The 24649-nt window shown below is 40.0% G+C and overlaps 1 protein-coding gene across 4 annotated transcripts in view; it reads left to right on the forward strand.

Moving 5' to 3' along the window:
- The first annotated feature begins 258 nt into the window (after positions 1 to 258).
- Positions 259 to 24649, forward strand: part of ACO1 (aconitase 1) — a 35878-nt gene continuing 11487 nt past the window's right edge. Inside the window, exons 1-10 of one of the 4 annotated variants that reach the window (XM_056514700.1) lie at positions 259 to 473; positions 12186 to 12306; positions 13977 to 14145; positions 16200 to 16337; positions 17677 to 17746; positions 17849 to 18032; positions 20705 to 20844; positions 21804 to 21975; positions 22410 to 22510; positions 23526 to 23642. In XM_056514700.1, coding sequence (XP_056370675.1) covers positions 12210 to 12306; positions 13977 to 14145; positions 16200 to 16337; positions 17677 to 17746; positions 17849 to 18032; positions 20705 to 20844; positions 21804 to 21975; positions 22410 to 22510; positions 23526 to 23642 — 1188 coding nt within the window. In that variant the 5' untranslated portion in view covers positions 259 to 473; positions 12186 to 12209. Of the gene's footprint in view, positions 474 to 522; positions 996 to 1109; positions 1380 to 12185; positions 12307 to 13976; positions 14146 to 16199; positions 16338 to 17676; positions 17747 to 17848; positions 18033 to 20704; positions 20845 to 21803; positions 21976 to 22409; positions 22511 to 23525; positions 23643 to 24649 lie in introns of those variants that run through there. The other 3 variants (XM_056514702.1, XM_056514703.1, XM_056514701.1) reach the window with 3 other exon arrangements.

The following is a 24649-nucleotide window of genomic DNA, read 5'->3' on the forward strand; positions in this document are numbered from 1 at the left end:
ATGCAGCTCTCACTGCAGCTGCACCCTGACTACTTGCACTGAATGTATTTCTCAACATGATTCAGGCTCAAACTGTACACCATTCCACTGGGAACAAGCTGGACACTGATAAACTCTCCGTGGCACTCAGTATGGGGGTGATGTAAAATATGTCCTCTAGGATGACCTCAGCTCTGATACTGTTCTTTAATATTGACGTCATGATATTGATCTTGGCCAGCTTGTAAGTAACAGCCTGTTTCTGCCAACAGCCAGGCCAATCTGCTTTCCCCCTGCCAAGAGAAATAATAGGAGGTCCCACTCCTATTGCACTGCCGCGAGGATGAGGATGCAGTCCTGTGTGTCGGGTGCTGTTCCGAGCAACACCCGTTCTCTTCCGGGCCCAGGCTTCACTGGCAGCACCTCTGGACGCCTCCGAAGCCTGAGCAAGCGCTCGGGCTGCGAGCACGTGGTGCAGTGACGGCCGGCATAAGGTACGTCACTGCCCACACCCTGCTGCCCATGTCACAATGCCCGTCTTTCCGATGATTCTGTCCGCAGCAGATCTGGCCTTGACCTCGGCACCACCACTCACAAAGCTCCCTCTCCTCCTCCTACATCCAGGGGAAGGGGCTGGCCGAGGAAAGCAGCGGCTCTTTGCGGGGAGGAAGGGAAAGCCGCCTGCCCGCCGCCCGGCTGGCCATCCTCTCGTCCGTCCTCCCTCCGTCCCTCCCTCCCTCCGTCCCTCCCTTCCCGCCTCCCGCTCGGGCGGCTGGCGGCCATCCCGCCGCTGCTCCGGCCTTGGGGCGCGGGGCGGAGCCCGCCCGCCACCGCCCCTTCCCTCTGCCTGCGCCCGGCGGCCCCTGACGGCGAGCGGCGATCTGTGTGCTCCTCGCTTCCCCGGTGAGTGCGGGCCCCCGCCGCCCCGCTTCTCCCCCGCCCGGCGCCGGCCGCTCGGGTGCCTCGGAGCCGCTTCCCGGCCGCGGCGTTCCCGTTCCCGGAGGCGGCGGGGGAAGGTGGCGGGGTGGAGGGGCGCCCCTCGGGGCACAGCCGGGACGGGTGCGGGCCCGGGCGGAGGGCGGAGATTGGCGGCGAGCAGGGCCCGGCGGCAGGACGGGGGATCCTGCCGTCTCCCGGCCCCGCTGTGGGGGCTGGAAGGGTCGTTGGGTGCTGCGGAGGGAAGGCTGCTCTGGCGGAGCCCCTGCGAGACACCATCTCGTAGCAGCGGCGGCGGCTGCAGCGGCGGCTCCGGGGCCTGGCCGGCGAAATCGGGTTCCTCCAACACCCGGCTTGGGGGCGGCTCACAGCGGGTACAGGGGGCGGCTTTTGCCGAGCGGAGAAAGAGGAATAGGTTTAGCTCGGGAAGAGCGGGTGTGGAAGTTGTGCTGCCCTGTTCTCATGTAGGTGAAGCTTTAACATTTATTTTCCTCCTGGAACTACTCGAGTCTTGTCTATTGGTATTTCAGTTGTATCTAAATAGTAGAAGATAATGCAAAGTATACATATCAAGCACACAGCAACTCCTCTGTGTTGCAAAAAACCTCAGTAGGTCTTTAAGTGGGACGGGGAAAGGATGGAAGAAAATAATTTGAAGGTGTTGCCTATGAAGTGTCAGGTTTTAATAATTTTGGGTGACAAAATAATCTGTTTCATGTTCGTGACAGAGACAGCAGGTGCAGGTGTTCTGTAACAGTCCTGGAGGTCATAGCACAGATGCAGGTATTTGTCCTCTAATTTAACTTGACTTAGGACTGTGGCTGTGGATATGCCCAGTTTCAGTAACTGGATCAGGTATATATTTGGATTGGTCCCTGTTTATGTTCCGTGTGTTTCCATGTTTCATAACATCACCACAGTTCCCATTTATTTTTTAACTGGAGTTTGTACTTTGATATCTAGTTTCCACCTCGAAAGCTAGTGAAGGTGGGGGGAGGGGGACAAAGGGGAAGATGGTGAGGTCTGGACTTTAATATTTTTTAGTATCAGCAGGAAACTTGGTCTAAAACAGAGGATTCTCTCTCCAAACAACTGGAATTGAATTAATATCTCTGAGCACTCAGTGCTGTTGCTATTGTTCAGACTGGCTTTATCAATCCACAAAACCGAAGTAAAGGAAGACCACCCTAGAGAAATATTAACACTGGAATGTTTATTTAATAATGCTTTGCTTAAAAGCAATTGTACTTCATCAGAATGTCCTAATGAACTTCTGGGGATTGTTACTGCTTCAAAGAAAGTAAGAGGAGTGTAATGGACATAGAATAGGAAGTACAGCTGAGTCTTGTGCCTTCCAAGATCTGTCGTGTATGTGAGGAGTTATTAGGAAAATTATCAATACTTAACTCATCTCAGACTTTGTAAGATAGAGGAGGTTCCTGGAGAAGCTTTCCACATCAAAAGAAGTCTGATCACTTAGCAGGGCTTTACAGAGTATGTCATGCAAACTATTGCTGAATTGAAAAGAGCAGGGCTTTCAAACTGGAGATTTTTGTCATACCACCTTTGTAATTTAGCACCTTTCTTTCTCTCTCGTTGTCTTTGGCTGGAGGATGATACACTCCAACTTTGATACTATTTGGTGAAGTTTTCGTAGTAATGGTGGAAGAGCCAAAATAATAAATGCAGAAAATTAAAGAAGAGATAAACATTTGAATAGTGAGAAATGGAGCAAATCTCTTTTGTTAGTATTGTCCAGCATAGACTCTCACTGTAGGATTGTAAGTGAGAGTGAAAGCTGGAAATTTGCTCCCTTCTTGGAGTAACAATCTATTTAAGCTAAGTGGAAAGATGTGAATTGAAGAATGGTCCTTTTGTGTGTCCCTTTGAAATATAGAGAAGGTAGAGAGGAGTCTTAATTGTGTGAAAACAGATAATTTTTTTTTCAGGGTTTTTGCCTTAGGGATTGATTAATTCAGAAGATTTCCTCTAGGTATTTGGCACTTCCTTGAAAGAACTAGGACATCTACAGCTGTAGGGTCAGGACTTCAGATTCTTGTGAAAGAAGGTGTTAATTTTGGTTGTTTGGGGTTTTTTTTTGCCTACCTTTTCTGTTATGAAAAACTTGATTTTTAAATGTTTAGTGAAATTTAATTTACCTCCCCAGGGAGCTTGGCCAGTAAACTCTGCTAACAGATAATTTGAGTTTGTGAAATTGTACCAGTCACACACTTGTTCACCTTACAGACTGAAGCTGTGGGTTGGAAAGCTGGATTCATCTACAGAAATAGTTGACTAGCTGCTGAGATTGCAGGTAGCAGCTTTTGGTGTGAGAAAATTATCTTTATTTCCAGACCATAAATTCAGAATTTGTCTTGAAATGGTGTAAAAAGTTAGGACCTCACAGCATCAGATTATTTCACAACAGAAGTAATCCTCTCATCAGTTCTTCATCCTGAAAGGAATCCTTCCACCTACATATCTTTGGTAGCTTGGAAACAGTTCAGATTTCAAATTTCAGAAAAGGAGTTTTCAAGGTGCAGAGAGAGCAGTTTATAGAGCTGGCATAATGGCATGAGTATAGAGCTGATTCACAATGCTCTCATTTTGTTTGCCTTTCCCATGCACCTCTGCTGCGTTTCTTCACCCTTCACGGGAGTCTTTTGAAACTAGCAGACCAATACTGAGATGCCTTTTAATCCTGCCTTTTAAAATGCAACCAAAATTTCAGACCAAATCTTTGTACACATGCTCTGTATTCCACACTTATTGCAGCACTTCCATGTTGGTTTTCTGTTTTTTCTAACTAACACTAAAAGCTAGTCCTTTGTTAAAACTGGTCCAAGCTGCATACTTGTTAATGAACAGTCTAAGAGTACTAGCATAGGGTAAAAAAGTACCAAGTTTGTACAGAGGTAGGAAGTAGGTTAAAGTTCAGAGTTGCTCTTTCAGGAGGTGGGAAAGAAATTTCAACACTTCATTTTTCAATGTTTGGTAGTCCCCAGATAAGCTTCCTTTTATTCTCGGGTGTAACGCTGCTCATTTTCCTGTAGCAAAAAAGGAAAATTAGTCTCTGCTTTTATCTGGGACACTCAGTGGTGAGTGTGCTGACAAAGCATTCCCTTAACACTTACACCGGCTTAATTATGATCTGGATTTTGTTAAGACTAGATTGCATTTCAGAGGCTGTCTGAGAGCACGTGGAGAGCACAATACCTATGTGTGCTTGCCTGGGTTACCAAAGGTTGGTGATATCTGTATGAGAGAGGTGTTTTGACTGTCCCTCTAAGCTGGAAGTGCACAATAACCTGTGTTGAGGTGAGGGAGGTGGTAGTGTTTGGCTTTCTGGAGGGGTGACTTGAAGGAGGTCAATATCTGCATTTTGGAATTGGGCATGCATTTAAACTTCCAGCTCTCTTGGAGCTGGAGTTACTTAAAGAGCTCAATGTTTGATTTCACAAACTTGGTCTCTGACCTAAACTTTCAGTTCCAGTATGTGTGATACAACCTTGCTAGCAAAGTGAAATGGTCAGAATACTTATCACAGCCTATGAAATACACAGATTGTGGGAATATGCAATTAGCAACCTATTCAGTGTATTGTAAGTTTAGCACTTTATGGGTCTGAGTAAGTATTTTAGCATTGCAGTCAAAAGTTTCAGGCAGCAGGAGAAAGCAGGAACATCTGCAATCCAAAGCTCTGTCTGTTCGAGTGCTCCTCTTGGACAATAAAGTTGAAAGGGGATCCCTGAAACTTTGACTAGAGATTGTTTAAGAAACCCTCCTTTTTGTATTAGTGCATTTTTTCCAGTGTGTAATACTGATATAGTTTATACCGGCGGAACAGTTGCTCAGTCATCGAATTGTTAAAGGACATCTCTTTAAGGATTTGTTTGTAATGACAGACTTTTCTGTGCAAGGAAGAAACACAAAGATTCTTTCTCTAGTCTCTCTAACCACTAAATTCTCCCCACTGTCCCTTAGCAGCAATGCAGCAGTGTATATTTGTTACATAGTGGCCTTATCTGCCACAGGTAGAGTAAGTGTTGAATAATAAGAGCTTCTCTAAATCAAAAGGAGAAACCTGTGTTATTGCAACAGTAATTGGACTCATCTGTTCTTTGTACATCCAGAAGTAATTATGGCATTTTATATTTTTATAAAACAAGACTATGCTTGTTCTACTTCGGGTGTTGAAGTCTATCCGAATGCTGGGGGCATGTGTGGGCTTGAGGTTTTTTTTGCTTATGGTTTGTTTGGTTGTGTTTTTGCCATTTTTTGTTGGGTTGGTGGGGTTTTTTTGTTGTGTTGTCATGTGCCTGGTCATCTCTATCTGTCTATCAATTTACCAGTGTAGCACAAACATTTTTCTTAGACAACTTGATTATTTAAACTAAAAATAATTCCTGTCATACGAATTAGGATTTTCTTTCTAAACTGACTTGAATTATGGATGAATTTACTAAGCGAAGTTTTACTGCTGATATCTGACTGATACTAAAGAGGTTGCCTTTCCATATCAAAAATGCAGACTTTTTGCCAACATGCTTAACATGGATATTCTCCCTCCTTGGTTTTCATGCAAAGTAGGCATGCACAGAACATGATGCAATTCCAATATGATGGAAAATACATGCCAGACCTGCTTAGAGATCTTTATTTATGGCCATGCCATCTATAACTTAAGTAAACTGGAATTAGTCATCAGCTTTTTTAATCGAGACCTGCTTCTGAGTAGAATGAGAAGAGCTGTGTAAGTTTTAGAGGCTCAGGGGATATGAGCAATAGCCCTTAATTAAAGAGGTGCTGTTCAGCTATATGTAACTGCTAGTACAAAGTGCATGCTCAATGTTGTGATGAAGAATTTATAACTCATTAGCCTGCTGCTCTGCTGCAGCTCCACTTTTGTTTTTAAAGTTGCTTGCTTTTGTTCTTTGGAGGTGGTTGTTGCAAACTTGGCAGCTGAGTACAGATGAGTATAGTGGCAGTCATCTGAGTGGACAAAACCAAGGAGAATAGCTTGTGGGTGTAGGAGTGATAATTGGAACAGAAGGTGGTAAGATCAGATTCAGTATGGATAAAAAATGTTGCATTTTTCAAGCAAGGCCATGGATGTTGCCTATGTCCTGCCTTATCACCAGGCAAGGACTTTTACCGTCCTGCTAGTTTGACCTCATTTTTTCCCAGTTTTTAGTTGGAATTTCTCACAGAAGCATCATATTTTGTCATGTTTCTTCACAAATTTCCTGCAAGTTCTAGCAAATCTGAGCCTTCCCCTTTTTCTTGATGACTGATAACATTGTGTCTTTGCTTTGCCTGAGTGTAATATTTTTTTAGCATTTCTAGAGTCTGGTAAAATGTTCAAATTAAACTGTGTTTTTCTGAGTGTGTGCTTCCCAGCAATGACCAGGAATTTACCCACATTTCAGGAAAAAGAGCATTTACTACTTTAAATCTGTTTTAGTTAAGATACGAGATGTTTCGTTTTATGAAGAGATGTCTAAAATTAACCTCTTGTCATTAATAACATAGACACCCTTTCATAACTGGAAAGGCAGCAACTAAGAAACCAAAGATGGAAAAAAAAAGCAATTGTGGAAACATGTTTCTCCAAGTGAGATTAAATATATGTCTGTACCAATATGCTGAATAACCATGGCTCTTCTGTTCCTACTTTATGGCCTGAAGCTTAGACAGAAGTTTTCTCATCCAGAGCCTTTTTTCCTTTCTGCAGGTCAAACAGTCTGTGTTTTTAGTTTGTCATCAGGTAGTTCTGTAATAAATTATTACTAATTATGAGGTTTTTGTAAACGTTTATGTTATGTAGTACAGAAAGAACATGGTTTACAGTCAGCATGTATGTAGAAAACTACTCTGTGTGCTATAGTTTTCTCTATTTCTGGATGGTGGGAGATGAGTGGGATGCTCTGATATCCCTAAAAACCCCAGAACAATGCATGTTGTTGATTGTATGGATCGAGTTACAGTCCATGAGTGTAAGTGCAGCTGTGCTTTTTAAAAATAATCTCTTTTTTTCCTGTGATGTGGGATTGTTGCTTTTACTCTGACTGTGTTCAGTTTCACCTTTAACTCTAAAGAGAGTAGAATAGTATGTTATAAAGTGATGTCTAGAACAATTTTCAGACATTTTCTCAAGTGTAGCAAGAGGCTAAATACAGTTTTCCCATTTCTATGATCTTCATGAGATAATTTCTGCAAGTGCAAAATTACCGGATATATTATGATGTTTTCTCAATTCCATTAATTTCAGTAAAATTTATTTGTTGTCATTGTTCCAAGTTACACAGCTGCTTTTAAAGGGATCTGAAGTAGAGTCAAGGAGTAATTATCAATCGAGAATATGCTTTAAACTGAACGAAATCCTTTTCCAATCAGTGTTGTTGTGATGTGACTAGTACTGTGTTTGTGTTAGACACTCAGGAAGGTACAATAGCTGAAGATTTGAAAGCACACATACAACATATGTTGAAGTCTCCCGTGAATGTTTTGTATTTTTTTTTTTTTAATATTTTAAGTTACTTACCAAATTTCTTTTATGGAGATCCAAATGAGACTTTAATATGCTTTGAATGTATCTGATGTAGTTGATTAACAAATAAGAAAAGACAAGAAAAGAGGATGGACAGACACCATTTTTTCTTCTGTCCACTTGGACTTGTGATGTTTCTCCATCATGATCATCAGAGGCTGTGTCCTTCAGGACACCATAGAGACCCCCCCCCCCAGACAGTACAGCCAGCAGGTATCTTTGCAATGATCTTTTGGTGCTGCTGAACTTCTGAGGTCTCATGGTAAAAGCTGAGTTTGCTGGGACATTCAATACAGATGAAGTGAGGAGTATTGTACTAAGATTTTGTTTGTTTAAAAGCTTTTTTAGAGTATCACAGTGTAAAACTTGTGTTTCCAGAGAAATTTGAATTGTTCTGTGTCATATATGGGGATACAAACAGGAAGAGACAGCTGTTGTGGCCAAGGGTTCATTTCTTAAAGGGCATTTGCAAAAAACCGCTTCATTTTTTTATATTTGGAAAGTTTTGGCCTTATCCAAATAAATTTGCCCCTCCTGGTATTCATGCTTACAATCTTTCTGCACTTCTGCTTCTCCAAGGGAGAGAGAAAAAACAGAAATCAGATTTTCTGTGGTGAGCTGATGCAGTCTTGGTGAGTTGAGGTGTATTCTAACAAGAGATTGAGTATGGTAGCACAGTAATAAGCTACTGCATTCATGTAATAAGGTGAGTGGAAAACAATATTGATTAGGGAGTTCAGATTCAAAGATGATCAGCATAAGTGTGGGCCAAATTGTGGCTATTCTCAGAATTTTAATAATAGTCAGCAAGGAAGGGCTAAAATAAGGCTGTTGTTTGTCTCGTACACTTCATACAAGTCGTGCAATCCTTTAATGAGGTTTCCAGTACCCTGAGGTTAGCTCTGTTGGTCAGAGCACGGCGCTAGTAATGCCAAGGTTGTGGATTAGAACACCATATGGGTCATTCACTTGGACATGGTGGCCCTTTGTGTCCCTTCCAACTCACAATATTCTGTGAGTCTGTGTCAGTAGTGAGATGCTCCGTTTTACATCCTATTCTGCATTTTCAGGTTTGAATAATCCTCTTTTTTTTTAATGTAACCGCCGCATAAACAGTTTTAAGATAGTTGGGCAGAAGATCAAGTGTTTGTTTTGGTATGTCTGAGCAGGTATTGATGTGGTCATGCGCTGGCCACGGTCAGTGTGACCCTACCTGCTGCACCAGTACCAGGCAGACATATATCTGCTCTCCCATGTTTGCATATTTACATTTCAGTGCCCGGAAAACATGAATAAATATTCTGTGCTGCAATCACAAGTTAACCTGTATCAAGTTAATAAAAAAGTTAAACCTGTATCTATTGCAAGGATGAGTTTAAAAGTTTTGGTATACTCAGTTTGAAGAGTATTGCCCTCAGACTTCTTTTTGGCAAATCACTAGTTTAGAGCTCTGTGCTGTGGCCACTTGATTTATAATGTACTGTGTGGAAATAATAGTTGGTATGACTGAGGCTTCCCTGGCTCTGTGAAATTTGCTACAGCAATGCTGCTGGCTGGTATTTTTACTAGAGATTTTTGCTCTTTTCAGGTATTTCTGAATGGCTTCCAGGTTTGTAACAGTGTTGCTTGCATCAGTATGACCAGGCAGATGAAAAGAACTTGTGATTAGGCCTTGGTCAGTCGACAGTTTGGCTTATTTGTGTAAGTCACTGATGAGAGGAGATTTATACTGGAGTATCTGTGAACTATCTGTATACTGTGAATTAAAAAACCTCTGTTCAGGTAAGAGGGTGGTGTTTGGTAAAGTAATGTTAACATGTAGATAATGTGTTCATAACATCTTGAACTTGCCAAGACATGGACTTGGATGGAAAACATTGAGCTGCAGTTTATACTTTGATTAGAGAATGTGAACTAAGTACAGTGGTCATATCAAATCGATGATCTGCTTTATCTGTCAGGGGATATCCGAATATTTTCTACCTACAGCTACTCTTAGACTTTCTCATGAGAAATTGATATGCATAAAATAAATTTCTCATAGTGAAACGCAAAAAAGTGAATCTTAACAAGAGGGTAGCTGGCAAGAAGAGGGAGGAAGAAATTAATTTTGATCATGCTCAGTTATAGAAGCACAGGGTTTGCTTAGTGGAAAACTAGTAGTTCATGCTGTTTAAAGATCATGACACCAAAAACTTTAGGGGTTTGTATACTGGGTGAGTATCTGCAAAGCTGGGAAAAGGAGTTTCAGATAATAACTTGTCAATTGAAATGTGAGAGGTGATACATTGAGGTTGTGTGTGTGTTTACAGTCTGTTCATTTGCCAGTCTTCCAGCTTCCCTGGCTATTCAGCTTTTTATCTAGAAACATCCACTGTTTTCTTTGAAAGAATTCTGGAAATTTTTTTTCCTCTTATGTTATCTTGCTGCTTTACACACTGGACATTCTTTTGTTACCATTTCTGCTTTTTCTCCTTGGTTGGATTTTAAATAGGTTAATTTTGAATTTTGAAAATACCAGAATACTTTAAAAATCCCCCGTAAATGTGTTCCTCATAGTAGTATTTCCTGAACATTCCGTTAAACCTGCAGATGAGATAAATAAATTAATTATTTGGCCTTGGTTTGTCTGTTTTTAACAAATACTGGAATTTGGGCATCCTTTTCCACTGGTCTCCAAGGCTTGCTATGTGTATCTCCTGCCTTGTTGTGAATTTTCTTTATTGAAAAACTGGGACAAGAGAAGATAATTTTACTTGAATGAACACAGGAACAGTACTCTGAGAAAACAACAACAGATCTGAAAATCAGGCCTGTGATTATCTCTCTTCTAAAAAATTTTAATCGTGACTGGGAATATTGCCAGGCACTGCAAGTGAATTGTTCTCACTGTTAAATTGTTAGCTTGATCCTTGGCTGTGCTGGCCTAAGCCAATGTTTCCAGAAGAGTTCAGGTCTTCAGTATGCCCCAGGAAGTGTTCCATTAATAGTTTGCATATGGTTAATATTTTCTGGACATTTAGAGATATTTCTGTAGTGAATTTGGGCCCCCTTCTGCTAGTTTGCCTTGGTATGGGGAATATCTCGGGATCCTTTAAGTTCTGTTTGTGAACCTAAAAGTCCTAGGTCCCAGAGGAATGCTTTATCCAGCAAACTATTAAGCCACAAATAACCAGTAAATCAGTAAGCAACAACAGCAATAAAAAGAATCTATCTCAAACTAAAATGATGTTTACAAGAGAGCCTATGTAAATTTTCTTTTTGGTGGTGACCCTAAAAATCTTTCTGAAATTAGGTGGGTTCTTTTTTGTCTCCGATAGCATTTGTAATCTTAGTCTTTAATACTTTCTGTCTCTATTTTCTGGTTTTGTTTAATTGTTTTGAATTTTGAATGCAAATGTCTGTCTGTTTAGCTTTAGATCAATGCCACTTCTGTTGGTTTTAGCTGTGATACAGTTAATTTTGTCCCTAATAGCTAGTACAGAGCTGTGTTTCTGGTTTGTGCTAGATGTAGGGTTGATAACACAGAGATGCTTTAGATCCTGCTGAGCTGGGCTTACACAGAGCTGAGGCCTTTGCTGCTCCTCACCCACCCCACCTGCAAGGAGGTTGGGCTGTGCAGGGAGCTGGGAGGGTCCACAGCTGGGACAGCTGACCCAAGTGGTATCCCACAGCATATGGCATCATGCTCAGCATATGGAGCTGTGAGGACAAAGAGGGAGATGTTAAGGGTTATGGCGTTTGTCTTCCCAAGTCACCATGAGGCCCTGCTGTTCTGGAGATGGCTGAACACCTGCCTACCTGTGAAAGAGGTGTTTTGCAGGTCTAGCTTTTGCTTTATCTATCAAACCATCTCTGTCTCAACCCATGAATTTTTTCAGTTTTCCTGCTCTGATTCTCTTCCCACCAGAAAGGAGTGATGGAGTTGGCTGTCGGTGCTTAATTGCTGCCTGGGATTAAACCACAGCACACTGAAGAAATGGGACTATGTTGTCATGGTGGTTTGTGAATCACAGAGTCACAAATTACTCTCAAGAAACAGCATAAAGAAGAGAATAAGGAGGGTGTTGAATTTCCAGAGAGGGGCAACAAAGATGGTTAAGGGTCTGGAGCACGGTTCTGTGAGGATTGGCTGAGGGAGCTGAGGTTGTTTATCCTGGAGAAAAGGAGGCTCAGGGATAACCTGATAAGGTCCACAACTCCCTGAAAGTAGAGTGTAGCCAAGTGGGGTCAGTTTCTTCTCCCAAGCAGGTAGAGACAGGATGAAACATGTTCTCAAGCTGCACCAGGGGAGGTTTATATTTGGTACTAGTAAAAATTTATTCCAGTTTTTGGAATAGGCTGCCCAGGTAAGTGATGGATTTATCATCAAAAGGTGTGTGGAGGTGCACTTGAAGGCATGGTTTAGTGGTGGATACGGTGGGACTCAGTTAACAGTTGGACTCAATGATCTTAGAGGTTGTTTCCAGCTTTTAAAATTCTTTGATTCTACACCATGTGGTGTATCCATATTTTTCACAATACTCCTATCTTCCTTCAGACCTTTTATCTCTAAGGATGTATTACAAGTAGGTTTGTGGTGGAAGGGAATGACTGACAGTACCTTTTTCTATGGTACGGGCCTTTGTGTGTAGGATAGATACATAGTAGGCTGTGGGATATGTACTTTGCATGCAGGACAGATGTCATGAAAATATTGTTGATTTTTCTTTTGTTTTAGGGACACTAACAGTCTTCAACAACCATGAGCAACCCTTTTGTACGGATTGTGGAGCCCCTGGACCCAAAACAGCCTCTGAAGAAATTCTTTAATCTGAGCAAATTGGAAGATGTGAGATACGGTATGTTGACAACATAAGAGGAGCGTTTTGTTAATACTCATGAACAGAACCTGAACAGACTTTGCCACATTGGATGATACTTGTTCTCTGGTGAGAACTATGAATTCAAAACACAAATCTTGAAAAATTTAATTCTTGAAGCTTAGAACGTCAGAAATATTGGGAAGATCACAGTAGTATTTTTTCAGCATACTGTGCACACAGCAGTCTAGTTTTTCCTGAGTGGGTGAGGTGAGCTAGGCAAGACTTAAGAGCACAAGTTTTCTTATACTGCTAAAGGCTGGAAGGGATCTAACACTGATATGTATGACTGAACCAATCAGAAAGATTTTTCAGCCTTGAAAACAGTAGGGACTAGAGAATTCTTTCTGAGGAGGCTTTCTCCTTAGATCCTCTGACATTTCCCAAATCTTTCAGTGGTATTGGTAAAAACCTTAGTTTCTATGCTATTGACTTGGAAAGTGAGTATCTACAGATTGGAGTTGACTATGGTGGGTGTTTGGTGTTTCAAAAGGAAACAGGTGATTAAGGAGAATTCAGGGAACAAGAGGAGGAATATTTTCTCTGAATGTTGGCAATGCATATCCGTTGCAGGCTCTGATAAGTGAGCAGTCAATTAATGTCAGTCTTGGTGGGTGGAAAGCAAGAGAAGAATAGACAAAGAAGACAATTAAGGAATAGACAAATATGCATATAATATCACCAGTTGACACGTTCCAGGATTCTGAGGGTAATAACCTCCAGATTCTTCAAAGAAAAAAGGATGCAATCCTCACTATCCAGCATAAAAAGGGAATATCTCAGCAGGTAAAGGGCAGGAGGAGACTCTAAAAGAATCCAAAACAACAACAGCAACAATAACTCCCAAAACTCCCAACTGTACAAAACCCCCAAGACAAAAACCCCAACAGCAACCAACCCAAATTGTTTTGATTTGCTCTGTCCCGAATAAAAGATGAAGATTTTTTTTGTAATAGCACTAATGAGGTCTCACTGTGATTAAGTGACTTTTATGTCTTGGGGCCCAGCCCTATGTAGAAAGTTGGAACAAACTTCTCAAAAGATTTTGAAATCAAACAACTATTATTAAAGTGGACCAGAGGAGGAAGGCCTATTCCTTATAGTAAAAAAAAAACTATGAGGACTGGTCCAATACTATTTTGTATTGCCTTTAAATATTTCTAATTTAAAGTAAAAGAAGATTAATAGATGCACAGTCTGACTTTCATTCAGTTTCATCTTCCATCTCTTGAGACTAAAAGACTGCATAAACCATTAAAGCTGTGCATTCTAGCACAGCAGGTAGAAAACTATGCTTTTCCTGGTCCATTTATATGTCTGTGTTCAGTGACAAGAGTGAGAGCAGACTGCAGAAAAACAAGGTGAGCACAGCATGCTTTTGGGTTAGCTGTGCTATGGAGGGTGGAAAAGTTCCTCAAAAAAGATGTCTACTGTGTCACGGGAGCTGAGATAATAAACCCGCTGAAAGCATCAAGTGGAACATGTCATTTAGTACTGACCTCCTGGCAAAGCTGGAGGCTGGAAAAGGGGTTTGGATAAAGCTTTGTGAGAATATGGCAACCTGTCTGCCCCAGGCATGGACCTTTGGGCTTGCTGGTATATGCCCTAAGGTAAAAACTGAATTTGTTTCTTTCCTCTTACCCATGCAGCTCGCCTGCCATTTTCCATTCGAGTCCTCCTGGAAGCAGCTATCCGTAACTGTGATGAATTCCTAGTGAAGAAAGGAGATGTTGAGAATATTCTCAACTGGAAAGTGATGCAACACAAGAATGTTGAAGTGCCATTTAAGCCTGCAAGAGTTATTCTGCAAGACTTCACGTGAGTCTGATGCTCTCCAAAGCAAGAAAAAGGGGCTTTTGAGTGTTCAGCAATGCTCACTTGGGGTGGAGGGGTGAGCTGAGGGGAAGAATAGCAGTGAGATATTTGGAAAAGCCTTTTTCAACTTTCCTGGGTGTCATGCTACAGACAACACATGAAGAGGCAAACACTCAGAATAGGAGCATTAAAAGAAACTCTTCTGAGATGGAGAAGTAAATATCTTTACAAAACTTCAAAACAGGGGAAGAAAATGGGATTTATAAATTGTATCCCATTGAGGAAGTTTGTGTTTGAAAAATTGTTCTTTGAAGAGGTGGTATTGTCTATTCCCTCTCTTGGTCACTGTTATTTTTTGTTTGTTTTTTTGTTTGTTTATTTGTTTTGGTTTTTTTTTTTGTTTTTGTTTTGTTTTGTTTTTGTTTGTTTGTTTTTGTTCCCCAGGGGCTGTTGCTTTCAGTTTTTCTACCTATTTGAGTTCTGATTTATAACGCACATCATTACTTAGTCTTCTAAATCAGTATTATTATATTTTTAAAGACTTCTCTGTTGTTGAAAAAATGAGCGTATTATTTTTCCCAGAAATGCAAATTGAGATTCCTACATAATGGTCTCTGAAAACTGGGCCTTGTTATTGTAGTGAGTCCCCAGCTGTCAGAAGTAATCATATAATAGTGCCTGTTCAATGTGGAAAGTCAATTTTCAGGTGAAACAATAGCATCTAATTGTTCTCGTACAGCATCTGACTTGGAAGTATACTCACTGTTCTTTGTATCTTTGTCCTCTGTCTGTATAAAATATTTTATAATTTAAATCCATGGTAAATTCAGTGCAGCTACGCTGCCAGTTGATTTTCTTCCTCAACAGTGAAGTGTCTTAGCTGTCATGCCCTCTGTTTTGCATTTTCATAGAGGTTGTCAAAGTGTTTCAGACCCAGTAAAGCTCACATTTAAAGACATAAAAAAAAATTGGCAAAACTTCAAATGAAAGAAGTGCTGATTTCCCAACTGTTTTTCATCCACTAGCTGTTGTTAATGTTTTGAAAAACTGGAGCAGAGAGGAAGCTGAACTTTCAAGCAAATATTGTTCCTTCCCTTTCTGCTCTTCTTTCTTGTCCTCTACTCCTGCTGAGCTTTAAAAATGTGCCTGTAAGTCTGCAGAGCAACTACATTCCTGAAAAATGAGCTCTTGGACAGGCCTCTGAGGTCCTCTTGAAAAAGACAGATTTGGCAACTTTCCAAAAGCCATACAAGAATTACATTCAGGTTGTTCTCTTTATAAGACAGTAGAAGGATATCATGTCAGTTCCATATCAATTGCATAAAATTTGTAAGTTGGCAAAATAACTCTTCTGCTACTTTCCTCCTACCCCCCTCCCTCAAATTTCCCTAGGTAACAGAATTTCCTATTTTTCTTAAAAAAACTTATCCCAGTATAAGTCAAACTGCTGAACAACATCAATTAATTGTGTCCAGGTTAGATAATGTGGATCCTTTTTCTTGTTTATATTTTGGTAATTATTAAGGATTTTCAGGGTAAAATTCGGTAGGAACTAAAAAGCTTTTTCCTCCTCTTGTTGCATAATAGCTTCCTTATGGTCAGATTTGAAAACATAAACCCTTATTGCTTTGGGCTGCTGTTACAGAAATGTAGTTTTTTCAGTGGGTTGCTCATTGATGCCAGATCTTTATGAGCACAACAGAGAACTCTTTTTGTTTTAGCAGTCAGCAAAATCAGATAGGCAAGTATGTAAGAGGGTTTTCCAAGCTGGTTGAAGGTATCATCGTAGAACATACCTCAGTAGAAGACTGAGCATGTGTGTTCAGAGAAGGATCAGAAGCTGTGTTAAAAGAAATATTGAAAAGATCTCTTAGATAGGTCAAGTGCTGAAATGCCAGAAGTTCTGGTTACTACTTATTATTTGCTTGCATTGAAAATGGAGGAGTGCAGTTTGCTTTGTATGTGACAGTGCTTTGTATCTCAAGTTTTTGGTGGGTTGTTTTTTTTTTCCCTCTTATCCAAATTGTTTCACCATGCCCATTTTGTTTCTCTTGTAGTGGGGTGCCTGCTGTGGTTGACTTTGCTGCAATGCGTGATGCTGTGAAGAAACTTGGTGGGGATCCTGAAAAAATCAATCCCATCTGTCCTGCTGATCTTGTGATAGATCACTCCATCCAGGTTGATTTCAACAGGCAGTAAGAATAAAAAAAAAATCACTCTTTACTTCTTCATGGTAGTACATAAACTGAATCCAGTTACTGTTTATCAAGGTAGTTCTACTGGTGATACTGTTAGCATTTGTACTACAACATTCCAGACATTAAGAAATTTTAAAGTTAGACTGTTGTATCAGCTGCAGTGAGTTAGGGGGAGAATTTTCTCTATCTGAGGTGCATCTCTAATCAGCAAAAGCCTCTACTAAATGTTGATGGAAACAGACTCATTCCAGGCCTGTGTTTATTGTACTTCTCTTTAATAGTGCTGCATTATTATTAATCGCTCAGAAATGGCTTTTATCCCCCCACATGCACTTTTTTTAATCCCATAAGGATTTTTAGAAAGGACAAATGAGAATATTTCCTTTCTTCCTCACTTCTCTAAGAATAGAGGTGATCTACACCAGGCTCAACTCTGAAGAACTGTCTTCTGCTTCAGTGCCTCCAAGCAGAAGAGCATGAGACACTGCTTACTGTGGCCCCTATGAGTCCTGAAGGAAACATAAGACTATTCAGTCCTCAGCATGCTAAGGATACAAAAATGCAAAGACTCACTAGGATTCATTAAACCCACAGTGAAATACAAGACCTCTGTATAGATGTCTTTCTACCCTTCAATAAAAATTGTGCATAAATATGGGCCTACTGAACTTTCAAATAGATCCTGCAATCACATTTTATGGTGGTTTCCTTCCATCTTCTTGAAGTTTTTAGATATGCAGTTACTAATTGTTATTTTTTATCACAGCTGTTTTATTTCTGTTAGGCCCATTAACATATTTAAGAAAATAGAGATTCTTCTCTCATATAGGCAGCTTTGGCCAGATTTATACTTCAGTTCTTTCAAACTCTGTAGACCTAAATTAGGCAGCTGATTAAAATAAATAATGTGTTCATGCTGTCTGCTTTTGAGCCACAGAGGCTTCAGACAGCGCTGTATCATAATGGCAACCTTTTTAAATAAAGTTGCAGGACAGTTGTGTTCCAGTTTCCTTTACTGCCTTGCTGATTGCTTCTGATTTAGGTGTTGGAAATGTCACATCTTGCTAACATGTAATGTTGCCTTTCTCAGGCTACAGCATTTAGGCCTGCCAACTTCAGATTAGTACTCACATCTGAAGCAGAGTTCAGGCATTATCTCTTAAGATTTCTTAAATCGTTTTCATTGGTTGCCTGTAGTGATATTAAAATCATGCAATGGGTCAACATTCACATTAGTTAATAAATCTTCTTTTCTTTCAACCTTCAAGTTTATTTGACTAGATATAAAATTCTGGTGGTACTTTTGGTTATGACACCTGATTACTTTCACTTGCAGGCCAGACAGCTTGCAAAAAAATCAGGACCTGGAATTTGAAAGGAACAAAGAAAGATTTGAATTTTTAAAGGTACTGACAAAAATAATCTTACTTGCATGGAGAAAAGTTCAGTAAATGAAAGCTCTTCTTCATGTTGAAGGTTTTTTTCACTCTTAATTTCTTTTGTTTCAGTGGGGCTCTCAAGCCTTTAAAAACTTCAGGATTATTCCACCAGGCTCTGGGATCATCCACCAGGTGAACCTGGAGTACTTGGCAAGAGTGGTGATGGATCAGGATGGCTACTACTATCCAGACAGTGTGGTGGGCACTGACTCACACACCACCATGATCGATGGCTTGGGAGTGCTTGGCTGGGGTATGTACAGCAGTGTATCATGAGCAGTCTCTTGGCTCAGGGAGCTGTGTTTTGGGCTCTGGTGAGTTGACCCAGGCTGACGGATCACTCCCACCCAGTCACTTCCTCACTCCTCCTGTTAGCACAATGGGGAAAGAGAATTTTTGGTCCAAATGCAAGATTAAACTAATGGGTAGTGACAAAGACAGTTTAAGTGAAGAGGGGTGAGTGCAGAGAAAGGAAATTAAAGAAGTGTTGCAAAGACAGTCACCAGGTCCTATCAGCACACCAAAGCTAAGCCAGTCCCTGGACAATGGCTACTTCAGAAAGCCCACCTCCCCAGTTGGTGCTGAGCCTGATGTTTTATGGCATGGAATATCTCATTGTTCAGCTCTGTTCAGCTGTCCTGGCTATGCCTCTCCCAATATTTTCCCCACCCCAGCTTACTTGCTTAGGGGCAGGATGAGAAACAAAATGCGTTGATACTGTGTAAGCACTCCTTAGCAATAGCTGAAACTTAGGTGTGCTATCAACACCAATTTGGTAACAAATTTAAAACATGGCACTATATGGGCCGCTGTGAAGAAAAGTGATCTCTGTGCCAGCTAGACACAGTTACATAGCCTAACCCCAAATGCAAGTAACCTGATAAGGTCTCTTACAGTGTTATATAAGACTTTGTAACTAAGCTCCCCTTTCTGATAACTGCCTCACATGATTATTACTACACGTTTTTGGCTTTGTCTGTTTCTTTTTTCTTCATATATTCTTTGCTATTCTGCATTTAAATCACAAGGAAGTAGATAAGGAAAAAATTATTAAATAAAAGAACAGAATTGAAGTATCACTGACCATCCAATTTTTCTTGTGTCACTTGGCTACTTAAAGAGTGTTGGATTATCCAAAAAGTACTGCAAATACTAATCTATTAGGTGGAAGGTGCTGAAAATTAAATCTGAGTGACTTAAATATGCTTGGAGAGAACATTATGTAAAGCAGAACTGTGATGCCCAGTTCTCTGCATAATATTTTTTACAAGAATAGGTATAAATAATTTATTTTTCCTTGTAGTGGTGAATTGAAGTGCTTGAATTATTGAATAAATAGGTAACTACAGAGTGGGAGTATTTGTAGTCATCCCACAGAGTAGCGAAGACTTCAGCTGAGCCTTTATTTTCCTGTGATATGGTGCTCTATTGAATAGGTGCTCTATTGAAACAACTGTTATACAAATATGGAACACATTGTGTTTTTAAAGAGTATTTGCTGATTTTCCATGAATGTGCTTGTGAAATTCTGGAGCACCACATGTGATAGGACTTTCTGTTTTTAATAACTCACCTATACGACTGCAGCAATATTGGTTGAGTGAGACTTTCTGAATCAAGGGTAAAAGAATTCCTGGCTTAGAATACAAAGGTAAACAAGTTCAATGTATCTAAAGCATGACATCTTTGGGATTAGACAGATTTCTTACTCTATATGCATGGACCCTTCATTTAGATGAAGCTGTAGCACTAAAAACTGCTTGGAAAAGTGACTCAGCCTCAATTTTTTTCCAGAATATGAAAAGTATGGCTGGATACAGTCTATACAGTACATGCTCAAAATGCATACTCTTGGATCCAACATTTTTCCCCAGAGGCTGGTGATGCTGAACTTGGTTCATGACTTTCAGTGGTAGTCAATCAGTGATGTCAATTTACTTGACTGTTTAAAAATTATTCAACACTCAGTGAAAGGAGCCGCATGATTTGATCTGTGACAGCATTATCTTTTAAATTATGAGAGGTATATCATTTTGAATAAAAGAAATTAAAAATTAGTTCTTAGACTAAGTGGGAAAAAGGATTGGAGTAGTGATTGGCATTCATAAGGCAGTTTTTTCTGGCTCAGTATTCATTAAGCTAAACAAAAGGTAGAAGTAGATTTTAGAGGAGACGATAAATATACGAGGGACTTTCTACAGGCAAAAAGTTATAAAACTGCTTAATGGTTTGGCTGCTTAATGCCAAATTGCTAGATAGTACATATCATGGCTTTGTTAGGTTTTGTATGACTATGACATCTTGATATGTTACCTTAATAAATTAGCAGTATTAAGTAGTAGCTGGAATTCGAATACTGAAGGTGTGCTTATGCAAAGATTCCCACCTACACATTCCCAAACCCTATTGAAACATAGTGGACATAAGGGAAGATATTCGTCTTAACAAGTACCTTTTCTGTTAGCTTTCCTTCGTAGTATTTCTTTCTTTCAAAATGACTTCTGAGTTTTCATTTGGTGACCAACAATCATGGTCTGCATATGTTTCACTCACAGCACATCATGTTCAGTGCTATGCCAGTGGTTCTTGGTTTGTTGTCTTGCATGTTTAAGATATTAAATAAAACTTTTGCATCTGTTATTATAAAAGCCAAGCATCCTTAGAGTATGTTACTTATATTCACCTAATATCACATCTAATGGCTTAGGAACAAGGATGAAAATATGAAACAAAATGAAATTAAAAAGCCCAGCCTTGCAGAAACAGCAGCAAGATGAGGTGCGCCTCCTAGCAGACTCAGGCTGTGTGCTTTCTCTCCCCTTTCACACCTTAGATGGAATACTCATCAGGCAGTTGACTGCAGGTGTTTATCTCTGACATGTTAGTATTCTTCTGAATAGCCGCATTGTATCCTTTTGTGTGCAGGCGTGGGTGGCATTGAAGCAGAAGCAGTGATGTTGGGACAGCCAATCAGCATGGTCCTTCCTGAGGTGGTTGGCTACAAGCTGGTAGGAAACCCTCAGCAGCTGGTAACATCCACTGACATTGTGCTCACCATTACCAAGGTAAATTACCAAGATTCGATATTTTTCCACTACTGCTGAGAGTTAAACACATTCTGTAGGACAGAACAACTGTACAGAATGCTTAAGAGCTCTGTGTGCACGTCCAGGTAGTAATTTTGAACTTTTAAAAAGCTTTATCACTGTCTTTGGATTGGAATCAGCTCATTAAGGACAATTTTCTAGGCAAATCTGTTTCCCAAAAACCGCACAAAATAATGTTGAGATAGTTTGGAATTCAGTAATGTTTTGAAGCAACAGCGCTTTTTCCTCTGCCTCAAAAAAATCCTGATGACTTGTTTTTGAAGTCACCGCTTAAATTAAGGCAATATAAAAGCTGGAAACCAAACAGTAACCGCAGTCTGATTTCTTTCATGTGCAGGTGTTTGACTCATGTCATATATTCATAATATGTTTACTCGCTCTGTGCATTGTCACTGAATTAAGAGCATTACTGGGTCAGTATTAGTGTTGTTGGAAGTCAGAAATCTGGTACAGAAGCTCATCACGGTATGCTGTCTACAGAGATACCTTCAGATGAGGAAAACCAACTTTTTTCATTATTTTATTCAGATGTTTTGTGTTCAGTGTGACTCGTGTACTTGTGCAGTTGGATCTCCCTGTTTTTCCGTTTTCCTGGGTTTGATGTCTGAAGACTCCCTACACAGATCCTCTCCTCTTAGAACATCATGTTGAGAAAAATGCATTTGTAAGAAAATCTAGTTTAAATGAAAGGAAAAGCAAGTTTTAGAAGAAATATTGTCCTATGTCGTACCTTGTTTATTGAAACTTTGCATCTCTGTGTCCTCATCTTCCTTATTTAGTTAAACAAAAGCTTCCTGGTTTCCTGCTGTAGAAATTTTCACAAGAAATTTCTCTGAGTCAAAAGCTGGATTTCATAACAGACATGCTCATGTCATTTGACACATAACAGTGATACAGGCACTGTATTTTTATAACAGCATCTTCGTCAAATTGGAGTCGTGGGTAAATTTGTGGAGTTTTTCGGTCCTGGTGTTGCCCATCTGTCCATTGCCGACCGAGCCACCATTGCCAATATGTGTCCAGAGTATGGAGCAACAGCTGCCTATTTCCCAGTGGATGATATTAGCATTGGGTACCTGATACAAACTGGTGAGTATAAGAGACCACAAGTTAAGGGGACCTGAAAGGACTCCAGGTCTATATGACATTAGCAGTGGGATTAAATCAGGTGAAGCCTTCTGAGTTTCAGTTCATTTTTTAAATTTATACTTGCTTATTGAGGCTGGTACTTGCACTTAGTTTGTATGTTTAAGGAGAGCTGAGTGTTAGACTTTTAGCAGCCTGCCAAAAATCTGAATTTAGATTGTCCAGATGACAGAAATAAGAACCTAAGATTTTGTTCTGCAAAATCCACTAAGTCTACTGAATTGGTTTGTTTTTAGTGGACCTCTAATATTTCTCATGAAAGGGTACTGTAGTGCTATTGACAGCATGCCTGTTATGCACTTTTTCTTATTCTGTCAGTTGGTGGTTCCTCCGTTTCACTTGCATTTTGATTTTGCTGTATCTGGCTTTCATTTTAGGCCGTGACAAAGAGAAGGTTATGTACACAAAAAGGTATCTTGAGGCTGTGGGAATGCTAAGAGATTTCCAGAATTCCTCTCAGGATCCGGACTTCACACAGGTTAGAAATTACTCTGTCTTTTGGCTACTTGCTTTATGCTCTGTCCTCTTCTGTTATAACAATTGTCTGCTTTTAACAGAAACTAAGGAATAGTCGAAGGATTTCTTGTCCTTTGGTTTGGTCTGCACAGCTGTCTTATTTTAGGGCCCAGTAGAATGAGTCAGCTGGCTCTTCAGGTGTGAATGCTTGGATATAGGTATAGATTGGCTCTCAACCCACCTCTAGCTGCAGTTTGCTAACTTGCAAACTGCTAGTCTACAGTTTGTTCTATGGAGCTTTGAGAAGTCCTTCCAGACTGAAGGACAATCTGAAGTGATGGAGATAATGTGGCTGTTATGTGTAAGCCTTGTTTGCAGTTTTACTCTTTCTTTGTTCAGTCAGTTATTTTACTGTGTGAATCAGGAGCCTTAGAATTCCTGTGTGGTAACCACAGAGCACACAAGTAATTTTCTGTGCAAGAAAATTAAGACCTTACTCTGTGTCCAGAAAACTCAAAAATATCCCTGGTTTTCTCTACTGTAAAATTTTTCATTGTAACTTGTTTCGGTATGCATGATTATTCAAAAATCTTAGTAGATTTGAAAGGATGTAGCACATTATTAAAGCAAAGTTGGAAAATGGGTGAGGAATAGATGAATAGTCTGCTTTTGATTTGTAGTCTGCTTTTGGTTTTTATCAGTACCAATATTTCTTCACATCATTTTTTAACCTGCTTCTAGCATGTGAAAAGACAAATTAAGAAATAACTTATAATGCTTAGATGCTTTATTTACATTGGGTTTTTTAGTAACTTTAGTACTTTTGATAGCCATAGCATTGAGCTGGCAGCATCTAAAATTAGAAGTGTTCCTTTTCTTCTGGTTTTCCCATTCTCATGTGTCTTCAATAATTTCTGCAAATAATGGTGTGCAGACTTAGCATTGATTCAACAGCAGAGGTAAGCATATCTGTGGCTTACCTGGCTACAACCTACCAGGCAGTGCCCAGCCACTCTCTGTTTATCTTACTTGAACAGGTTGTTGAGTTGGATCTCCATACTGTTGTACCTTGCTGCAGTGGACCAAAAAGACCTCAGGACAAAGTTGCTGTGTCAGATATGAAGCAGGACTTTGAGACTTGTCTGGGAGCAAAGGTAAGAACTGGGAACATTTGGGCAAACAAACTAATGCGTGCTTCTAAAAGCTATCTGGTGTACAGGAACTATGCTCTGGGGTTGTGTGTTGTTTGTTTGCCTGGTGAAAAATAAATGAGGATATTTGACTGCAAAGTTGACAGAAGCAATAGGTAGTTTAAAACTGGGGTGTTACTTCTCTTGCATGAAAGTGTCCTATTGGAGTGGTATTTCTTTCTGATCTTCGGCCTAAGATGGTTTTGACATAGAGATTTCTGAACTCTGCCACAATGGGGGGTTGTTAATTTAGGGGACAAAATACCTACTGCACTGAGTTCTGAGGTAACTACCCAGTTCTTCAGCTCTCCAAGCTGGTTATGCCCTGAATTCACAATGTAGTTTTGCACTAAGTATTGAGTCTGTTCAGCAGAGCAGAACATATGCATATGTCTCTGTGGCTCTTGATGTTGGTGGTAAAGACAGAAAACAATGACTGCATTCTGCACCATCCAATCAAAAATTGGATGAAAAAAGAGCTAAATTTATATTTTAATGAATATTCCTGGATACCTAAGTTTTCTACATCAGTTTGAATCCTTACCTGATGCAGTAACGATCCTTGTTAAAGGCATTACAGAACTCTAGTGATGTAAATCAAGAAACTTGATAAGTCTTAATTTGTTACATTTTTCAAACTCTGTTAGGTGATCTTATGCTTTCAGATCTCTAAACGTAATTTTTCGTGGCATGAACTGTACCTTCTTGCTCTTTGTTTTTTTTCCAACTACCAGACCTTTGCATTTCAAACCAGCTCCTGATATACATTCAAGCTTTTTGATAATCCTGGCTTAAAAATCTCATGTTAGGCTAAAATCTCAGGACTAGATTGTGTACTAGGACTAAGTGTGATAAGGAACCTATAACATACGTGCGTGAAAAGCATCTGAGAAATCCGAAGAAGGATATGTTCATGCAGGCAGAAAATACAAATCTGTTTTGCTGCAAAGACTGGCTGTTTTACCAGTAAA

This window comes from Oenanthe melanoleuca, chromosome Z (genome assembly GCF_029582105.1).
Source record: "Oenanthe melanoleuca isolate GR-GAL-2019-014 chromosome Z, OMel1.0, whole genome shotgun sequence".
Taxonomy (NCBI): Eukaryota; Metazoa; Chordata; class Aves; order Passeriformes; family Muscicapidae; genus Oenanthe; species Oenanthe melanoleuca.